Consider the following 21,355-nt stretch of genomic DNA (forward strand, 5'->3'; position numbering starts at 1 on the left):
TATAAAATGCCAACAAGATATGTGGGCCACACAGAATCCTGTCTCAGTTGGGGATGGGAAGCAGCAGGGGAGCAGCAGTCTGTCACCAGTAATTTTGTTTCACAAGCGTATAAGCATTTATTTGCATTTGCCCAGTGGGGTAGACATCTGATGTTACTGGTGTGTGCCTGAGTCCACCCCTGCTCATGCCATCAGTGCTGCTGTGCCTGGGTATGCTGCTGCCCCGAGCCTGTACTGCCTGGGGCGTGGCCGGGGTGGGAGCTGTGTGCTGGGGCTCCCATGTTAGGACAGTTACCATGTCGCAGCGCTCGTGTCGGGTCTGAATGACTGGTCTGGCTGAAGGGAGCGCAAGCAAATAGAGCATGTAAGACCTGAATATACCTCAACTCTGTTCCAGCAGGGTCTTATCCACATCAGCCATAGCTTGGAGCCTGGCCATATTTCTTGACTGTGTGGTGCATGTTTTGGTTTTCATTTCTGATATGCTCAATATAAGAACATCAGGTTTCCATGATGTCAGGATACCTTTCAAGTATCCATGTTCCAGACATTGTTGAAGGCCCATAATGGTATGTTTCTGGTGCATGTTATTAGTGACCAACCTTCCCAGATCCTCATTATTGTGCCTGATTTGTTCTTTAGTGTTAGCTAAGTGTTGGTGATATGGAGGCATATTACCTATGTGATATAAAGACCCTTAATAATGTCTGTTTTGTGCTCTACTTCAGGTAATGATGGACAAGCGCAAGGTGAATGGGACAGGCTCATCTGGTCCCTCCAAACGACTCAGGTATGACAAGTTTAACACTCACTTAAGCATGTCATTTGCATAACCAGACATTGTTTGATTTCACAAAATTGGTACAGCACAGGATTACACTGGCAGCAATTGGATTGGAAGGGAGGATTTCTTAGCAGCTGGGAAGGACCTTGTGCATACCAGACTATGATAAAGTTATGCCAGTCCTCAAGGTTGTATTTCAACAGAAAGCTTGAAAAGGTACAAAAGTTATGAAAACTGTTTTTGTTGTTTATTAACCATGAACCACTATGTACATAACCAAAATTCTGTCAACATGTTTTCTGCACAGAGGAGATGGAGAAGATTTCCCAAGATCAACATTTGAGGAAGAAATGGCATTAATGGAGTCAATGGAACTTGATGAAGCTGCCGGGGATGGCCCTGAAGTGCAGGTCTGTTACAGGTCCTCACATGCATGGGTATCTCATTGGTGTGTGCAGCATTTTACTTGAGTCCTGCAAGTAATGCTTTGTTTTTATAATAGCATGGCAGCTAAGATTAATGTCAGCTGTTGTCAGCTCAACACATGGAGGGGATTAGGTTGACCACAACATAGTCACTAACATTTGATCGGTCCAGCCGTCATGCCAAATATGCCTTTGTTCAAACTAGCCCAAATCCATTCATTGCCACACTGTCAGGTTTGGCCAGTTTTAACCCCATTTGACCCCTCATAATTGTGGTGATGAAATAACTATGACAACTGGTTTGGTTGTTTTGATCAGCATGTAATCCATCAGTGACTGCAGGATGAAGCCAGCCCCTAGACAACGCCGACCGGTGTAGAGCCAGACAACTGGCATTTGAACAGCTAGAGTTCAGAGCATGGAAGTGCTGTTGGTATCTAAGATGCACTCTGCCAATGACATCACAAAGAGTGGCATGAAAATGGTGAAGGCGAGCAGCCTATCCCTATCAACCAATTTTGCGGCTGGGACCAATAGCTTGCTGCTCACTGTTTATTACCCTTGGTGCTGGCAGGGTCCTGAGAGCCAGGAAGTCAACATCAAGTGGAGTCGGCCGCCGCTGCCGCCGCTAGACCCCAGCCAGGATGCCATCATCTTCCAGCAGATGGAGACCGACTACTACCTGGGTGAGGGAGTCATTCTGGCTTACCTCTCTAGTCAGCTGTGCAACATTGCCGTCCAGCGGTGTGTGGCGGCTCTACCCTACGATGGAGCGGCTGGAACGCCATGATGCAGATGCTGTGCTTGCAGATGCACGACACTGTCCAAGCCACAGCCTCGGTCACGCGTTGGTGCGCCGGTGAGGTCAGCTCCCGGTCCCCCGCCAGGCGACCCGTCTGATGCGCTCTCTCGGCCGTCAGGTGCACCGCTGCCGGGCATGCCCGGGGCGCAGGGCGGCACCGTGCCCATCATGCGCATGTTCGGCGTCACGGCCGACGGCCACTCGGTCTGCTGTCACGTTCACGGCTTCGCACCCTACTTCTTCGTGTCGGCGCCGGACCGGTTCACGCCCGAGCTGTGCGGCTCGTTCCAGGTGGGTGCTGTGGGAGACCGGTGCACGCCGCCGAGCGCGGCTGGTGTGGGAGACCAGTGCGCGCCGCCGAGCGCGGCTGGTGTGGGAGACCGGTGCGCGCCGCCGGGCGCGGCTGGTGTGGGAGACCAGTGCGCGCCGCCGGGCGCGGCTGGTGTGGGAGACCGGTGCGCGCCGCCGGGCGCGGCTGGTGTGGGAGACCGGTGCGCGCCGCCGGTCGCGGCTGGTGTGGGAGACCGGTGCGCGCCGCCGGGCGCGGCTGGTGTGGGAGACCGGTGCTGTAGTGTGGACTCCTGACTGTCGCGCAGACTGTGCGCGTATGACGTGTGTTCGCGTTCGTTCTGAGGAGCCCGATGGGCATCTGCTGTGCTATCTGACTGTGGTTGTACACCAGCGACAGCTTGTATCGATGCCGAGTTGCACCGGCTGCGGCCCGATGCCGGCGACTGCGCCGCCCGTGCTGCAGCACAGCCAAAGGCATCGGAACCATCGCCCTCGTCATCAGCCAGCAGTGCTCTGCGGCATTCTCCCACGGATCGCTGTATCGTCTTCTGTGGCGTAGACGACGGCGGTGCCGCGGCGCCTAAAACAGGATTCCAGTCGCGTGTGCAGGCCGTAAATCGTAATGTCTGCTACCATTATCCTGATTCCCCACGGCTTCTGCACGCGCAACGGTTCGCGCACTCACGGTGGCCTAACGGCGCGTCTCCCTGTGAGCCGGCGATCTCCGCCCGTCCTGCAGCGAAGCCCCTCCAACGTCGCTCCCTGCTGAGGCGCCTCCCCCCCCCCCCCGCCCTGCAGCGCAGCCCCTCCAACGCCACGCCCTGCTGAGCCGCCTTCCTCCTCCCCCCCCCTCCCGCCCTGCAGCGAAGCCCCTCCAACGTCGCTCCCTGCTGAGGCGCCCCCCCGCCCCTCCCGCCCTGCAGCGCAGCCCCCTCCCCTGACGTCACTCCCTGCTGAGCCTCCTTCCCCTCCCCCTCCCGCCCTGCAGCGCAGCCTCTCCAACGTCACGCCCTGCTGAGCCGACCTCCCCGCCCCCCCCCCTCCCGCCCTGCAGCGAAGCCCCTCCAACGTCGCTCGCTGCTGAGGCGCCTCCCCCCCCCCCCCCCCTCCCGCCCTGCAGCGCAGCCCCTCCAACGTCACGCCCTGCTGAGCCGCCTTCCCCTCCCCCCTCCCGCCGTGCAGCGCAGCCCCCCGACGTCACTTCCTGCTGAGCCGCCTTCCCCTCCCCCCCCCCCCCTCCCGCCCTGCAGCGAAGCCCCTTCAACGTCACTCCCTGCTGAGCCGCCTTCCCCTCCCCCTCCCGCGCTGCAGCGAAGCCCCTCCAACGTCACTCCCCGCTGAGCCGCCCCTCCACTCCCCTCTCCCGCCCTGCAGCGCAGCCCCCCCCCCCCCCCCCCCCGATGTCACTCCCTGCCAAGCCGCCCCTCCCCTCCCCCCCTCCCTGCAGCGTAGCTCCTCCAACGTCACTCCCTGCTGAGCCGCCCCTCCCCTCCCCGCAGCGTTGCCTGAATACAGCCATGATGCGCGAGGTGAAGAGCGTGGCGGAGGTGCCGCAGGCGGTGCTGGACGTGGAGCTGGTGCAGCGGCAGTCCATGTACGGCTACCAGGGCGGTGGCCTGGTGCCGTTCCTGCGCATCACGGTCGCCCAGCCGCGCCTGGTGCCGGTCGCCAAGCGGCTGCTGGAGCGGGGTGAGGTGGTGCTGCCGCAGATCGGCAACCATCAGTACCACGCTTACGAGTCCAACGTCGACTTTGAGATCAGGTTAGAGGCTGGTGTGTCGACTGCTGTCCATCTCACCGGCTGACCGCCCCGTATGTCGTCTCCAGGTCCATGACCGACCCGTATGTCGGCCTCAGGTCCATGACTGACCCGTATGTCGTCCCCAGGTCCATGACTGACCCGTATGTCGTCCCCAGGTCCACGACTGACACGTATGTCGTCCCCAGGTCCGTGACTGACCCGTATGTCGTCTCCAGGTCCATGACTAACCCATGTGTGGTCCCCAGGTCCGTGACTGACCCATATGTCGTCCCCAGGTCCGTGACTGACCCGTATGTCGTCCCCAGGTCCATGACTAACCCATGTGTGGTCCCCAGGTCCATGACTGACCCGTATGTCGTTCCCAGGTCCATGACTAACCCATGTGTGGTCCCCAGGTCCGTGACTGACCCATATGTCGTCCCCAGGTCCATGACTGACCCGTATGTCTTCCCCAGGTCCATGACTGACCCGTATGTCGTCCCCAGGTCCACGACTGACCCGCATGTCGTCCCCAGGTCCATGACTGACCCGTATGTCGTCCCCAGGTCCGTGACTGACCCGTATGTCGTCCCCAGGTCCATGACTGACCCATGCGTGGTCCCCAGGCTCATGACTAACCCATGTGTTGTCCCCAGGTTCATGATCGACACGGACGTCGTGGGCTGTAACTGGATCGACCTGCCGGCCGGCTGCTGGCGGCGCCGCGGACACCAGGGCGCCGCCTCGCCGCCGGCCACCTCACACTGTCAGCTGGAGCTCGACGTGGCCTGGGACAAGTTCGTCTCTCACGCGCCGGAGGGCGAGTGGCAGAAGGTGGCGCCCATCCGCATCCTCAGCTTCGACATCGAGTGCTCCAACAGGAAAGGTGCGTCGCGCGCCACATGCCGCCGGGAGAAAGGGGGTGGGGGGGGGGGGGGGGGAGGCGTGGTGGTTGTCCGTCAGCTATTGTTGGCGGTCTGCTTTGTTAAGTGGGTAGATGCAGCTAGTGTCTGTTTTGGGTAACGGGTTATATTTACGATGCGTTTGACCTGTCACGGTGGATCATGGTGGCATGTCGCTTGTCAGTGGTCTTTGTCGGGGATCTGTCTTCAATTTCGCATCTGCCGTGGTGTTCTCATCAGCTGCAAAGCAGCGCGGTCTTGTTATCACACGGGATTATTTCATGCTCACCCTGGATAGAGGGCTCTCCTGCCTATGGCTTTAAGAGTAAGCGCTCACTCGTGGTATGTGTTTATGTTTGATGTCGGTCACTACAGTCACCATGCGGAGGCGTGACGTGTGATGACGTTTGTGAGCCGTTGAATGATCGTCCTTTTTGGGCCCGGACGATTGGCTTCAATCTGGTTTTTATTCGTCGAAGGCTGCATGCATTTAGTTTTTTTGGGCTCCCTCACTATTGTGTCGAGGTAGTTGTTTTGTAATGTTTTACCGTGGTGTTGTTTGGAAGCATGTTTTGTGTTTTCCTGTGCTTTCTTGGATCAGTGGTTTAATTTTATCCATTTGTTTGTCATTGCCATGTCTGATCCCTTTCTTATTCTTTCATTTCTCCTGCAGCAGGTTTGATCATAGTGGATCTGTATATTCATTTATGTCTAGATTTGTCTACTTATCAATATTTGTATCTTGCTTATATGTGCATATATATATATATATATATATGCATATAAAATGTGTGCGTCTGCGTATGAGTGCGCGTGCGTGTGTGCGTGCATATGTATAACAATGTTGATTGTTTTTCGAAGCGTGGTGCTGCCGTTGGCGGGCAGCGGGGCGGCGTTTCCGCCGCGTAGCCGGTACTTTTCCCCTGTGCCGGGCCGGAGCCGCGCCTCCTGCCACCTGGCACTGATTTAGTGCCACGCGGGACTGCCCCAGGCGTCTTCCCCGAGCCCGACAAGGATGCCGTCATCCAGATCGCCAACATGGTCATCAACCAGGGTGAGCGCGACCCCTTCATCCGCAACATCTTCACACTCAAGTCGTGCGCGCCCGTCGTCGGGTCCGACGTGCGGAGCTACGAAGAGGAGGCCAAACTGCTTAAGGTCAGCACGCTGGAGGAGACGGGCCGCCCGGGGCTTGTGGCCGCGGAGGTCAGTGTCCTCAGCACGAGCTGCCGGGGTAAGTGGCCTTAAGTAGGCGTTTAATGATGAAATTCAACTGAGCGATTGGCCCAGAGCCGCTGGTGAGAGCTGTCCTGGACGTATGTTACAGGCCTTGATAGCTCTTCAGCAGCGTTGTGGCTTTCACGTGGTGCGTGCTTTTCACTGTCTGACTCCTGTCAACACTGGATTCCGTTGCACTGATGTAGACGTTGTGTGTATAAAAAGAAAACTGGTAATGAAGTTGTCGTCCATCGTGAGCGGTTATAGTATACTTGCTGAAAAATTGAAATATGGCGTATCGAATTCCATACGCTTTGTTTAGTTACATGGTTTTGAGGTGTTATTTCTCGGTCATGTTTTTAAAGGCGGAAAGAGTTGAAAGCTGCTTATGCTCTTATGTACGACCATGGAAGCTGTAATGTTTTATTTTGAAATATTGCAGGCATAAATAAGACATGCTTGAACGGCCACTTCAGCCCGCTGGGTAGCCCGCCGCCTTGTTGCGTTGTAAAGCAAGTCACGGCCGGTAACGCTGCGGTCATCTGACGCTTGCAGGACTGGGCGGACTTCATACGACAGGTGGATCCCGACATCATCACTGGCTACAACATCAACAACTTCGACTTGCCCTACCTCATCAACAGGGCCAAGGCCAAGAACGTCGCCACCTTCCCCTTCTTGGGAAGGATACGTAACAAACTGTGGGTTACATGCTGTTTCGCTGCGTTTCCCGGTTCGCGTCGCTAAGAGTGCATGTTGTGTTTCACAATTGTTGTTCCGCTGCTTCTTCGACTATGCTGGGAAGTCGGGGAGGTCAACCTCGTAGTATGTTGCGACACAACTGATGAGGTTCCAGACTGGGGATGACCACTGGTGTTTATGGTGTCTGGTTCTTGGTGGGTGGCCAGTCACACCATCGTCACTGTGCGCTGCAGGACGGTCGTGAAGGAAACAATGCTGCAGAGCAAGCAGATGGGCCGCCGAGAGAACAAGACCATCAACACCGAGGGCCGCACTCAGTTTGATCTGATCATGGTAGGCAGCGAGGACCGGGTGAAGTTTGATCTGATCATGGTAGGCAGCGAGGACCGGGTGAAGTTTGATCTGATCATGGTAGGCAGCGGTGGCCGGGTGAAGTTTGATCTGATCATGGTAGGCAGCGGTGGCCGGGTGAAGTTTGATCTGATCATGGTAGGCAGCGGGGATCCGGTGAAATTTGGTCTGATCATGGTAGGCAGCGGGGACCGGGTGAAGTTTGATCTGATCATGGTAGGCAGCGAGGACCGGGTGAAGTTTGATCTGATCATGGTAGGCAGCGAGGACCGGGTGAAGTTTGATCTGATCATGGTAGGCAGCGGAGACCGGGCGAAGTTTGATCTGATCGTGGTAGGCAGCGGGGACCGGGTGAAGTTTGATCTGATCATGGTAGGCAGGGGGGCCGGGTGAAGTTTGATCTGATCATGGTAGGCAGCGGGGACCGGGTGAAGTTTGATCTGATCATGGTAGGCAGCGGGGACCGGGTGAAGTTTGATCTGATCATGGTAGGCAGCGGAGACCGGGTGAAGTTTGATCTGATCATGGTAGGCAGCGGGGACCGGGTGAAGTTGATCTGATCATGGTAGGCAGCGGAGACCGGGTGAAGTTTGATCTGATCATGGTAGGCAGCGGGGACCCGGTGAAATTTGGTCTGATCATGGTAGGCAGCGGGGACCGGGTGAAGTTTGATCTGATCATGGTAGGCAGCGAGGACCGGGTGAAGTTTGATCTGATCATGGTAGGCAGCGAGGACCGGGTGAAGTTTGATCTGATCATGGTAGGCAGCGGGGACCGGGTGAAGTTTGATCTGATCATGGTAGGCAGCGGGGACCGGGTGAAGTTTGATCTGATCATGGTAGGCAGCGGAGACCGGGTGAAGTTTGATCTGATCATGGTAGGCAGCGGGGACCGGGTGAAGTTTGATCTGATCATGGTAGGCAGCGGGGACCGGGTGAAGTTTGATCTGATCATGGTAGGCAGCGGGGATCCGGTGAAATTTGATCTGATCATGGTAGGCAGCGAGGATCTGGGGAAGTTTGATCTTATCATGGTAGGCAGCGGGGACCGGGTGAAATTTGATCTGATCATGGCAGGTAGCGGGGACCCGGGGAAGTTTGATCCGATCAAGGTAGGCAGTGGGGATCTTATGAAGTTTGCTATGATCATCAAATGTTTGTGTCATGAAATCGCTGATTTAAAGTAAGTGCGTAGGGGCGCATTGCGTGATGTCTGGTAATGACTGTTTTAAACGTGTCGTCATGCTGGTCAGCCGCCGCCACCTCCGGGAGAATTATCTACGTTTTCTGGTGCAGGACAAGACTGCGTTCACGTGACATTGATATCCATTACAATGTGGCGATCACATTGTACTGGATATCATACGACATCAGCTGGTTAAGTCAAGCCATGCGATCTGTACGTCTCTTCACGGTCCGGCGCGCCGAGCGGAGGGCGTGTGCCGCTCCGGGGAATACGCGAGGCACCGCCGAACGGCTGGGCTACGGTCTCGCGTCTGTTCAGCTGTGGCGCCGTAGAGAGTTGGGACGTCGATGAGAGCTGCCGCCCGCGCGCGCTGACCGCCAATCGACCGGACCGCCGTCTGCCGCCGTTCCAGTTCCTGCGGCGGGAGTACAAGCTGCGCTCCTACTCGCTGAATGCCGTTTCGTTCCACTTCCTGCAAGAGCAGAAGGAGGACGTGCACCACAACATGATCAGCGTGCTGCAGGAGGGGGACGCCCAGACCCGGCGCAGGTGGGAGATCCGAGCTGCTGGTGGAGGGGTAGGGGACGCCCAGACTCGGCGCAGGTGCGGACATTCCAACCACTGGGGATAGAGGGAGGGAGGGGGGGGGGGGGGGCACCACCCGGCTGCAGGCGGCTGCATTGTCCTGTGAGCAGCTCAAGCTGGTGATCATCATCGTCACCATGGCCATGAGGACGACCCTAATGGGAATGGTGATGAGATGCGCGTTGCCTGCAGGCTGGCAGTTTACTGTCTGAAGGACGCCTTCCTGCCGCTGAAGCTGATCGACAAGCTGATGTGTGTCATCAACTACATGGAGATGGCGCGTGTCACTGGCGTGCCCATGTCCTTCCTGCTCACTCGCGGCCAGCAGATCAAGGTGGTCTCGCAGCTGCTGAGGAAGGTACGCCTGCCGCAGCTGCGCCCCTCGTCCAGCCGTGGCGCGCCGGGTTCTCCTCTGCTCCCGCGGCGTGCGATCACTGCCGCTGTACTTTTGTACTTTTGTCAAGGTGCTACTTTGCAGCTATTTCCTGAATTATCGCCCTCTTCTGTGAGATACTTCCTTCGACACGAGCTTTGCGCACTATTACCGTTCCGTGATGTGTGCTGACAGTCGGATCTGGTCTGGCCGGATCGGGTTCGACGGTCTTGGGACGTGAATTAGATCAGTTTCTAGAGTGGCTCGCACGTGAGCTCGAAGTCAATCTGAGATGTTGCATAGCCTTTCCATCTCATGAAATCACTAAAAACTTGATTGGGCTGTCTGTGGAAACATTTTCTTTCACAAGCTGACGAGTGACAGCAGCGAGCCGTGTTTGTTGGAGCCGACCATTCAACCCTGTCTCCACCTGGCCCACCTCCAGCGATAGTAAACAGCACCTAGCCGTACATACTGAGGACGGCCATCCTCCCTGTCGCCTCTTATCTATTGGGCCGTTTTGACTGGCCTCTCCGCCACACTCAGCGCCACGTTGTGTCCGCCAGGCGCGCCAGCAGAACCTGGTGATGCCGGTGTACGAGAACAAGGGCGGCGATGCCGGCGAGTCTTTCGAGGGCGCCACCGTCATCGAGCCGATCAAGGGCTACTACGATGTGCCGATCGCCACGCTGGACTTCAGCAGCCTGTACCCCAGCATTATGATGGCGCATAACCTGTGCTACACTTCTCTACTACAGCCGGGCGCCGCCGAGCGGCTGGGGTACGGTCCCGCGCGCCGAGCGGAGGGGGTTGGTGCTCTGGGGAGCACCCGGGGCGCCGCCGAGCGGAGGGGGTGTGCTGCTCTGGGGGGCACCTGCCTCTCCGCAGCACTGGCGTATGACCCCGCTCCCTGCTTGCACTCGTCCTTACTCGCCCATGACCCATGTTTTTTTTTTAATCTAAAGGCCTGTTTTTAATCTGAAGGCCTTTTTTGTCCTCGGTGTCATGTTTTTGTGTGAAGTCCAAGCATGCTGTGGAAAGAAATTGTGTGACAATATCGTATCGGATGGTGGGTACTACGATGCAACATACTGTTATGTTTTTATGGTACGAAACCACATCGATCCGGTAAACAATGGTGGTGTGGTTCTGATGAGCGGGGAAAGGTAATGCCTTTCGTCACCCTTAAAGACCCCTCGCACATGATCGTGCATCGCGCGGGTATTGGTCACACAAAGCTCACGTAAAGGGCTACATCGCTGTAATATAAAGGGAAATGACACCTGTATGAGGTTCTGGGCAGTTAGTGATCAGGCTGGTCAGCGCGGGTCGATAGGATGGGACGGGCGCTGAGTGACGTCACGTCAGGTGTGCCCCACGGCGTCCGTCAGCTGGGCAGAGCGCGTGGTTTACCCCGCCGCTGTCCCGTCCTTCGGCAGCTGTTGCCGTTCGCCTGTGATGTGAGTGCTAACTGCTGAGGCTGGCTCCGGCCGGGCGCCGTCGAGCCGCCCGTGACATGACCTGACCTCTGAGGTCGGCCGGCGGCCGGACCCGGCCCGCTGACCCGGCCGGTGCCTGACCTCGAACCGCGGCTGGCCGGCAGCCTGCAGCCGGACCAGTTCATCCGAACACCGTCCGGCAACCAGTTCGTGAAGCCGTCGCTGCGGCCCGGCCTGCTGCCCGAGATCCTGCGCGAGCTGCTAGCCGCGCGCAAGAAGGCCAAGGGCGACCTCAAAAAGGAGACGGACCCGCTGCGCAAGCAAGTGCTGGATGGCCGGCAGCTGGCGCTCAAGGTGCGACAAATCGATCGGGGCTGGTGGCATGGGAGACAGAAAGTCAGGTGCCCGTGTCAACCCTGGAAAGTCGCCCTTTGCTGCCTAGTGCCAGTCGTTTGTGACTCCATGATATGTGTTGACTGTCTGCCACCGGCGGTATAGACCCCGCTGCTCTTGATTACTGGAGGGGGGGGGGGGGGGGAGGGGGCAGTTTGTTTCGCACTCACCTGTTCATTTCTGGTGCTCCCCGTCCATGTTGCTTGGCGCTCCCGTGTTAAATGCACGGTGCTCTCTTTCGGCTGTATATGCTTTTCGCCAGATGCCGTTCTCTTAAGTGACTTATCAGCGTCTCGGTGGCAGCGGTCTGTGTGGGCTCATGTATGGCGTGTGCCGCCGAGGAACGCCCGCGACGCTGGCGGGTCTGCTCCTTTGTGTCGCGTGCCGCCCATGAGACGCCCGCGGCGCTGGCGGGTCTGCTCCTTTGTGTCGCGTGCCGCCCATGAGACGCCCGCGCCACCGGCAGATCAGCGCCAACTCTGTGTACGGCTTCACGGGTGCCACGGTCGGCAAGCTGCCCTGCCTGGAGATCTCGCAGAGTGTCACCGCCTTTGGCCGGCTGATGATCGAGCAGACCAAGGCCGAGGTTGAGGCCCGCTACAACGTCGCCAACGGCTACAAGCACGACGCCAAGGTGGGGACGAGGGCAGGTCAGGTCAGGTCAGGTCAGGTCAGGGCAACCGAGCTCCGCGTGACGGTGGACACGTCCGCGTCCGGGCCACCCGCTGCCTCGACCCGACAAGGATTACATTGAGATGGGCGCTTAAAGTTGTATGCGTAAGGGACGGGAAGTATGATGATTTGTTGATGGACAGCACCTTAGGCGCATGTTATCATCGTTGATTACATATGCCAGAGTTGACCGGAAATAGCCGAGGTGGGTTTCTTCGTCGGAGAGGGAAGCCCATCAGCCAGCGATCGGCGATTGTTCGTTCGTGGTTCGTGGATGGCTGGTTCGTGGTCGGAGGTGGCGAAGCTCGGAGAGGGCTGCGGGTCGGGCGTGGTGGGCCCGGGATCAGGAGCTGACGTCGAGCTGCCGTCTCCAGGTGATATATGGCGACACGGACTCGGTGATGGTGCGCTTCGGCGCCAGCACGGTCAAGGACGCCATGGAGCTTGGAAAGGAGGCGGCCGCCTTCGTCTCCGACAAGTTCATTCAGCCGATTAAGCTGGAGTTTGAAAAGGTACGATCGGCGAGTGTCGGCCCGCTGGGTAGCTACGCTGGAGTCACTGCTATATATATATATATATATATATATATATATATATATATATATATATATATATATATATATATATCTGTGTGTGTGTGTGTGTGTGTGTGTGTGTGTGTGTGTGTGTGTGTGTGTGTGTGTGTGTGTGTGTGTGTGTGTGTGCGTGCGTGCGTGCGTGCGTGCGTGCGTGCGTGCGTGCGTGCGTGCGTGCGTGGGTGTGTGTGGGTGTGTGTGTGTGTGTGTGTGTGTGTGTGTGTGTGTGTGTGTGTGTGTGTGTGTGTGTGTGTGTGTGTGTGTGTGTACATTATTACAGCCGTCAAACAATAGGATCAGAAGCAGTGTTCAATAAGCCCACTGAGCCCGTGGTGTGTTTGGAGGGGGCGGGGGGGGGGGGGGGTCTGAGGAACTACATTTGCAAAGCATAGGTTCTACGAGCGGTAAAGCTAAGCGGTACATATTCTCTTATTCCAGCGGTGGTGACGTCCGCATCCGCCATATTTGTGTGCGAAGGCCAGTCGGGCATAAAGTACCGCGGCACGGTGAGCGGGAGCATGCTGTCTGCCCAACGCAGCCTCTGGGCTGGTCGCAGGTGTACTTTCCGTATCTGCTGATCAACAAGAAGCGGTACGCGGGCCTGTACTTCACGCGGCCCGAGGTGCACGACAAGATGGATTGCAAGGGCATCGAGACTGTGCGGCGCGACAACTGCCCCCTGCTCGGCAACCTCATCAACGTCTGCCTGCAAAAGCTACTCATCGAACGGTCCGTGGCCCTAGCACACTGCCAGGACAGCGTTTTAAAAGCTTCCTGCTGAGTATAGTTCTAGAAGTACCGCGTCGCAGCGTGATTACCTTAAAAACCGGTGTGTCATCAATATGTGATTGCGAACTGTATTCGGGATCACATCGCGCCGGACCACCCCACACACAACGGCGAACTGCCGCACACAACGCCGACAGAGAGACTCACTCTGCGCGCCCCGAGCAGCACGCCGCACGATCGGCGTGCGACTCGCCGGCACCACCGCGTCCCAACCCACCGTGTCTTCCTTACGTTAACACTGGCCTGGGGCGTGATCTATTGCCACATATGGTCCACCGCTACACACAGTGCTGGGGCATGATCTATTGCCACACACGGTCCACCGCTACACGAACGTTAACTATGAATAGCAATGGCGTTAGGTTTGGAGGCATGCAACTCGAAGTGTGACAATTTTATAGCGGGCCCGGCAGTTGGCGGGCGGGCACTGCGCGGCCCCCGGCACTGTCGGGTCCTCCACGACTCCGCGCAGCGACTGTTCGCCGCCTGGGTGGCGCGGCGGTGTGCTCTGACGCGCCCTCCCCTGGCAGGAACCCGGACGGCGCCGTGGAGCACGCGAAACAGGTGATCTCCGATCTGCTCTGCAACCGGATTGACATTAGTCAGCTGGTGATCAGCAAGGAGCTGACCAAGACGGACGCCGACTACAGCGCCAAGCAGGCGCACGTCCAGCTGGCGCACAAGATGCGCAAGCGCGACCCGGGCAACGCTCCCAAGCTGGGCGACCGCGTGCCGTATGTCATCATAGCCGCGCCCAAGAACACGCCCGCCTACGACAAGGCCGAGGTGAGATGCTGCTGGCGGTAGGGAGTCAGTCAGGGAGAAGGCGCTCAAAGGGAGTGGTGGGGAGTATGGGGGAAGCGGGCTAGTAGGAGAGCGGTGAGGTGGACGAGGGAAGGGGAGCGGTGGGGAGGATAATGAAAGTAGGCTGGCAGGGGAGCGGTCGGGTGGACCAGGGGAAGCAGGCTGGCAGAGGAGCGGTCGGGTGGACCAGGGGAAGCAGGCTGGCAGAGGAGCAGTTGGGTGGACCAGGGGAAGCAGGCTGGCGGGGAGCGGTCGGGTGGACCAGGGGAAGCAGGCTGGCAGAGGAGCGGTCGGGTGGACCGGGGGAAGCAGGCTGGCAGGGGAGCGGTCAGGTGGACCGGGGGAGCGAGCTGGCAGCGGAGCGGCCGGGTGGACCAGGGGAAGCAGGCTGGCGGGGAGCGGTCGGGTGGACCAGGGGAAGCAGGCTGGCAGGGGAGCGGTCGGGTGGACCGGGGGAAGCAGGCTGGCGGGGGAGCGGCCTGTGGCTGCTGTCTGGCTCAAACCGCGGCGGTCCTGCCGTTTCAGGACCCGATCTATGTGCTGGACAACAGCGTGCCGATCGACTCGCAGTACTACCTGGAGAACCAGCTGAGCAAGCCGCTGCTGCGTGTCTTCGAGCCGATCCTGGGCGAGAACAAGGCAGAGTCGATACTGCTCAGTGAGTGGTGATAGTCATGGCCTCAGCAGGGTCGATACTGCTCAGTGAGTGGTGATAGTCATGGCCTCAGCAGGGTCGATACTGCTCAGTGAGTGGTGGTAGTCATGGCCTCACCAGAGTCGATACTGCTCAGTGGGTGGTGATAGTCATGGCCTCAGCAGGGTCGATACTGCTCAGTGGAGGTCAGATGTGATAGTCATGGCCTCAGCAGGGTCGATACGCTCAGTGAGTGGTGATAGTCATGGCCTCACAGAGGTCGATACTGCTCAGTGGGTGGTGATAGTCATGGCCTCATCAGGGTCGATACTGCTCAGTGGGTGGTGATATGTCCATGGCCCTCACCAGATGTCGATACTGCTCAGTGGGTGGTGATAGGTCATGGGCCTCAGCCTGGGTCGATACTGCTCAGTGAGTGGTGATAGTCATGGACCTCAGCAGGGTCGATACTGCTCAGTGGGTGGTGATAGTCATGGCCTCACCAGAGTCGATACTGCTCAGTGAGTGGTGATAGTCATGGCCTCAGCAGGGTCGATACTGCTCAGTGAGTGGTGATAGTCACGGCCTCAGCAGGGTCGATACTGCTCAGTAGGTGGTGATAGTCATGGCCTCACCATAGTCGATACTGCTCAGTGAGTGGTGATAGTCATGGCCTCAGCAGGGTCGATACTGCTCAGTGAGTGGTGACAGTCATGGCCCCAGCAGGGTCGATGCTGCTCAGTGAGTGGTGATAGTCATGGCCTCAGCGGGGTCGATACTGCTCAGTGAGTGGTGATAGTCATGGCCTCAGCGATGATTAACAGCTAGAAGGAGCGTAATGTCTCCGGGTGGCACCAAATGAACTGGTTGAAATACTGACATGACAGAATATTGATATTGTTTGCCATATTGTATTGTCCGTTTGTGACGGCGAGCCGTGGCGGTACCATTTGTATTGACTAGCTTACCAGCTCGTCATGTATATAATGATAATGCGCGTCATGTGCATATCATTATCACCATGTGTTGCCGGCAATGCCGAAGAGACAGCCACATCAAGGGGCCTGCCTACGGGGCCGCCTGGGGTTGGTGTTCACGGTGAAAAGACTTCTCCCAGTCGTCTCAAATTACTGGCTGATGTCAACGTGTGGAGATTATAAGTATCATTTGATCGTATTGAATAGTTCGCAGGGAATAGTGTACTGCAGTAGGGTACCGATTGTAGTGAATAGTGTAATGCATATGTTTCGCCACTTTGGCACTGCCAAAATCTATAGTTATCGGTGAATGAACCATGACTGATGTCTTCGCTTTTCACACTTACTAGTTTGTCGCGCATTCCTCGTACATAGGCTCGTCTTACCACATCCACTATCATTTAGTTAAGATCATTTATATCCAGCGATGTTGTCGTTGATGATCAGCGTCGATGATGAGTTTCCTTCAACACTGGTCGTTCCTTTGCCTCCCGTTTGTATTTCGGGCCTGTGTGATCTAAATATATATTCGGGCATTCACCAGCCTCACGCCATTTTGTTCGTGTTCAGGACTGGTCCGACCGAACATGGGTGCGGGCGCTGCATGCCCCCACCCGTCTTCGCCGCGTCTCGAATTTACCCGCTCCTGCTTGCAGAGGGCGAGCACACCCGAACTAAGAAGGTGGTGACCTCCAAGGTGGGCAAGCTATTTGCCTTTACCAAGAAGTCGGCGCAGTGCCTGAGCTGCAAGGCAGTGTTGAAAGACGAGTCGCAGGCGGTGTGCGAGTACTGCAAGGTACGGAACCACCGGCGCGGAAGCACCTTGGTGGTGCAACCGGTTCGGTGCTGTGTTTGTCTTTACTGGCAGGAGGTATTAGTATTGGATTCTGCTGATCTGTATGGTCATCACGTCATTTCTGTGGGGTTACCCCGGGCCCACCCACAGGATGGGAGGTGACGTGTCCATTGGTGTAGGTATGCCCTTCTCTCAGTCGAAGGGGGGTGACGTCTGTCGTTTACAGGCACAGTTACGTCTGTCTGTGGGTGTAACAGTGCCTTGACCCCACTTTGTTTGCAACTGTATTGAAAATGGAGTCGAAAGAAGGAAGGTGACTTGATCCCCTGCCTGTGGGTGTAACTGCTATAACCTGTCATCAGCCAGAGGAGGCGGGATGACGTCACGCGTCACCGGGCGCCTGTATTTGTGCCCTGTCTGCAGCCAAAGAAGGGAAGGGGGACGGGCCTGGCGTGTCTGCGGGTGTGCTTGTAATGTCCCAGCGGAAGGGGAAGACGTGTTGCGTGTAGCTGCACCCCGTCGGCAGCCGAAGGAGGCGGAGGTGTACCAGCGAGAGATGACAGCGCTCTCCGCGCTGGAGACCAAGTTCGGGCGGCTGTGGACGCAATGTCAGCGGTGCCAGGGCAGCCTCCACGAGGAGGTCATCTGTACCAGGTGGGGCCGACAGCACTCGTGTATTTGTCATTTGTGCACGCTCGCACAGATGAAAAAGAGGCGGCGAAATTATGCGCCATGCATTCAAGATGCTAGTTTCCAAAAGCGACAGCTTTGGCACGCTTCCAGAGGCCACGTTTGCAATAGCGGTGAATATGCAGTGATACCCATAGATGATCGTAGGCCTGCCGTGAAGTCCACTGTGCTTTGCATTTTTGTGCATTTGCTTTAAATGTATTTGCATAAATGCATGCCTGACGCAAATACTCTGGAGATTCTGGGAATGTTTTAAGCCGGCCTCACGTATCTGACCTTTGTCGAGCCGACGGCGGCCGCGCTCAGTACCCAGATCGGAGTGGTGGGAGGCGCTCCTGTCACCATGCGTTCTCCATGCGAAGAGAAGCGGCAAATTTAGGAATAAAAAGACTGAAATATAGAACCGCACTTCGGAATGCATGATCGCGGCCAGATCTGCGGAATCACTTTCGCTGCAAAACAAATAGTCTGTTATGGCCAACAGGTCGCTCGGTTAGCATCCTTTAAACTTGAAAATATCGAATGGATTACCAGGTCCGAGCCATTAGGATTTTATTTGCATGTATTGCAGGTTCAGTTCTTAGCACATGTTTTCTGGAAACGCTAAATCTCTGCCTCATTCCTGGTCGTGGCGTGTGGCTGCAGTGTGTGGATGTGGCTGGCGTGTGGCTGCAGTGTGGCTGTGGCGTGTGGCTGCAGCGTGTGGCTGTGACCGCGTGTGTGACTGTGGCTGCAGTGTGACTGCAATGTGGCTGCAGTGTGGGGCTGTGGCTGCAGTGTGGGGCTGTGGCTGCAGTTTGTGACTGTGGCTGCAGTGTGGGGCTGTGGCTGCAGTGTGTGACTGTGGCTGGCGTGTGGCTGCAGTGCGTGGCTGTGGCTGTAGTGTGTGGCTGTGACCGCAGTGTGTGACTGTGGCTGCAGTGTGACTGCAATGTGGCTGCAGTGTGGGGCTGTGGCTACAGTGTGTGACTGTGGCTGCAGTGTGTGACTGTGGCTACAGTGTGACTGCAATGTGGCTGCAGTGTGGGGCTGTGGCTACAGTGTGTGACTGTGGCTGCAGTGTGTGACTGTGGCTGCAGTGTGACTGCAATGTGGCTGCAGTGTGGGGCTGTGGCTGCAGTGTGTGACTGCGGCTGCAGTGTGACTGCAATGTGGCTGCAGTGTGTGACTGTGGCTGCAGTGTGACTGCAGTGTGGCTGCAGTGTGGGGCTGTGGCTACAGTGTGACTGCAGTGTGGGGCTGTGGCTACAGTGTGTGACTGTGGCTACAGTGTGACTGCAATGTGGCTGCAGTGTGGGGCTGTGGCTGCAGTGTGTGACTGCGGCTGCAGTGTGACTGCAATGTGGCTGCAGTGTGTGACTGTGGCTGCAGTGTGACTGCAGTGTGGCTGCAGTGTGGGGCTGTGGCTACAGTGTGACTGCAGTGTGGGGCTGTGGCTACAGTGTGGCCGCAGTGTGGGACTGTGGCTGCAGTGAGTGACTATAGCTGCAGTGTGACTGCAGTGTGGGGCTGTGGCTGCAGTGTGTGACTGTGGCTGCAGTGCGTGGCTGTGGCTGGCGCGTGGCTGCAGTGTAGCGGCTTCCGCTGCGGCGCAGTGTTTCGTTCATGATCAGTGCGTTACCCGGAGTTATGGAGACCAGGTGTAATTTTCACTTGCTTATTTTTGCCCTTCCCATATTTTGGCCTGAACGTCGCGTGAGCGGCATGTCCCTCTGTTATCAGGTATGAAGTATTTGTACAGATGCATATTAAGCACACAGACGTTATTTTATCAAATCGCTGACGTGTTTTCTTCAGGTGTGCAATCTGTGCATGGTGAGCCTAGAACAAAACCGCGGGCAATGACAGGCGTTAAGTTCATTGAGGCTCCAAAACGTTTGAGCTATCTACCGCTGCTGGTTGCTGCTGGCTTCATATTCATAAAGCTTCGGAGAGGGTCGTGTGATTTTTGGTCTTTTTCGCACGTTCTGCCATTACCTTACGTCTTAAAACCTTCCCTAGAACTTTGTCACTTTGAACTTCGTGTGTTTTTTAGAAGTCATTTTGGATATGACGGGCTTACGGTTTTCGCGTAATTGTTCGCATTCGACGCAACGAATGTCATGGATGAATTCACGAGCATTATGCATCTAGCATGGCGTTGAGAATGTGCGAGCAATATGCGCGTAGAATGGTGCCTGTACATCGCGTGTATGGATGGGATGGCAGTTATTGCTCGTCTGGTTACGCCTGTGGTGTTACCGTGCCCCGTTCTGGCATGAAGATAATGCTGGTTTTGGTTTTACGAAAATCGCTTTCATTTGGTCGATCTTATGTTCCTCAGACATCATCTAGCGCTACTAACACACGTCTAACTGTGTCTATCTCGTGGTATGATAGCCTCTGCTTTGAGTACACATCTACCTGCAGGCAGTGGTGATGGCTCCTGAGAGCTGGGTTATGGTACGTCGTAACTCACCCCTTGTACGCCGCTCTGTGGCCCTGGAGCATGTCTCCTATGTGCTACGAACTAAGGCGATCCGTTCGTTGCCAGCCGCGACTGTGCGATCTTCTACATGCGGAAGAAGGTGCAGAAGGACCTGTCGGAGCAGGAGAAGCGCATGGAGCGGTTCGGGGTCCCGTCATGGTGAGCCGGCCCCAGCGCCGCTCCGAGGCCATGTGCTGTGATGAGCACCCGCAGCTCGGCGGCTCGACCCTGACTCGCGCCACCGGCCGTGGTGTGTCCGCGCTCCTCGCTGTCCGTGTGCGGGGCGGGAGCGCCCGGTCCTGTCATCAGCCGCCTGACTCGCGCCGCTGGCCGTGGTGTGTCCGCGCTCCTCGCTGTCCGTGTGCGGGGCAGGAGCGCCCGGTCGTGCCGCGCGCCTCCCAGAGTTGTGCCGGTTATGTTCTGCAGCGTCCGGTCACAGGCTGACAGGGGGACCGTCCCTCCTACTGTGACCTCGTGACCCAGTGGTCACGGCAGCCATGTGTGCCACGACCGTCCCGAGCGCAGCCGACTCGACAGCCGGCCGCACTGTATGTGTGTGTGTGTGGTGCTCGGCTTCCTGGTGAGCTGAGTCGGTGCCTTTGTACAATATACGTCGCTTAGACGCTGTTTTGGTCCGGGCCGTTTAAGTTCCACAATCATGTCCAGGGGCGGCCAAGTATGGCAGCCGATTCCAGAATGTTTTGGCTCTGAACTGGCTCCAGGAAGGCTTGGTTTATTTTTTGTGGACTGTGATTCCAGCCGGAGTCTAGCATAAGTTTACGATCAGGTCTCATTGCTGGCTGCTGAACGATATGAGTCGGCACTTCATATGTGATACAAACATACGGGATAGGATCACTGTACTGGAAGTGGTCACGCAAGCTTCGCGCATGACGCAGGCAGTTTCGCGCCCGTGCGTTGAAAATCTGTGGTCGGGTCCAACTGCATGACGTGTTTAGCGGCGATCGGTATGTTTATGATGACGATTGCCTATCTGCAACCACGCAATATTGCAGTAAAACCGGCTCGATGTGCGCGAGGCTGGAGATGGCGGATGGGGGGGGGGGGGAGAGCTCGTAACCCTCGTCATTGAAATGGGAGCATTGCGCTCGTGCTGTTCACCCAAAATTTGTAACCAAAAAGGTGTTGGGGGGGGGGGGGGGCGCTGATGCGTGCATCTCTAGCGATGCATGAAAATTGACACGGACAGTTAATTCCTAGCACCTATATAGCGTACGGCCTAAACGCCGCTGAGGCGTGGCCTTGGGTGCTGAAACCTGCAGTAATGTGTAATCCCATGGTCACCAATGCCTCTCTTCACTAGTGACCTCTTCCTCGATTGGTCAGAGCTCGTGTCGGAAGATCGACAGGCTCCGTTTTGAGTAGGCTCTGTGGCGTCGCGGTATGATGACGGGTCTTGTTGCCTGCCAATATGCATGCTCCAGTGCCCGGTCTCGTGCTGTGCCTGTCGGGCCCGGTACCATGCGGCCAGTGCTGCCCACGCTATCCGGGATCAGGCTGGAGCCGCCTCGGCCGACCACAGGACGACGGGAGGGGCGGCTACACTGATTACTTTGTAACGGCTGTTTGGCGGACTGATTACGTCTGATGGACAGCCCGGCCTCAAACTTCCCAGCCGGCCGGCGTCCCTCGGGGATGCGGCCAGACGCGGCCTCCGCTCCGGACAGACGTGGCCGCCGCTCCCCGCCGCTCCGGGAATCGGCGGCCCTGCAGATGACGCTGCGCAGTTGCGGCACTCG

At 57.1% G+C, this 21,355-nt stretch overlaps 1 protein-coding gene across 1 annotated transcript; it reads left to right on the forward strand.

Moving 5' to 3' along the window:
• Positions 1 to 728: 728 nt before the first annotated feature.
• PolD1 (DNA polymerase delta 1, catalytic subunit) lies at positions 729 to 20,222 on the forward strand. The gene is made up of 21 exons (XM_037214475.1): positions 729 to 790; positions 1,092 to 1,194; positions 1,784 to 1,895; positions 2,130 to 2,302; positions 3,802 to 4,064; positions 4,700 to 4,929; positions 5,937 to 6,103; positions 6,719 to 6,864; positions 7,099 to 7,198; positions 8,814 to 8,950; positions 9,179 to 9,344; positions 9,926 to 10,140; positions 10,963 to 11,152; positions 11,658 to 11,825; positions 12,238 to 12,375; positions 12,995 to 13,167; positions 13,758 to 14,013; positions 14,557 to 14,689; positions 16,299 to 16,438; positions 16,965 to 17,092; positions 19,662 to 20,222. The coding sequence occupies exons 1-21, from the start codon at positions 732 to 734 to the stop codon at positions 19,756 to 19,758; spliced, it is 3,294 nt and encodes a 1,097-aa protein (XP_037070370.1). The 5' UTR covers positions 729 to 731; the 3' UTR covers positions 19,759 to 20,222.
• Positions 20,223 to 21,355: the final 1,133 nt, after the last annotated feature.

This window comes from Pollicipes pollicipes, unplaced genomic scaffold, assembly GCF_011947565.3.
Source record: "Pollicipes pollicipes isolate AB1234 unplaced genomic scaffold, Ppol_2.1 Scaffold_3447;HRSCAF=4054_pilon_pilon_pilon, whole genome shotgun sequence".
NCBI lineage: Eukaryota > Metazoa > Arthropoda > Thecostraca > Pollicipedomorpha > Pollicipedidae > Pollicipes > Pollicipes pollicipes.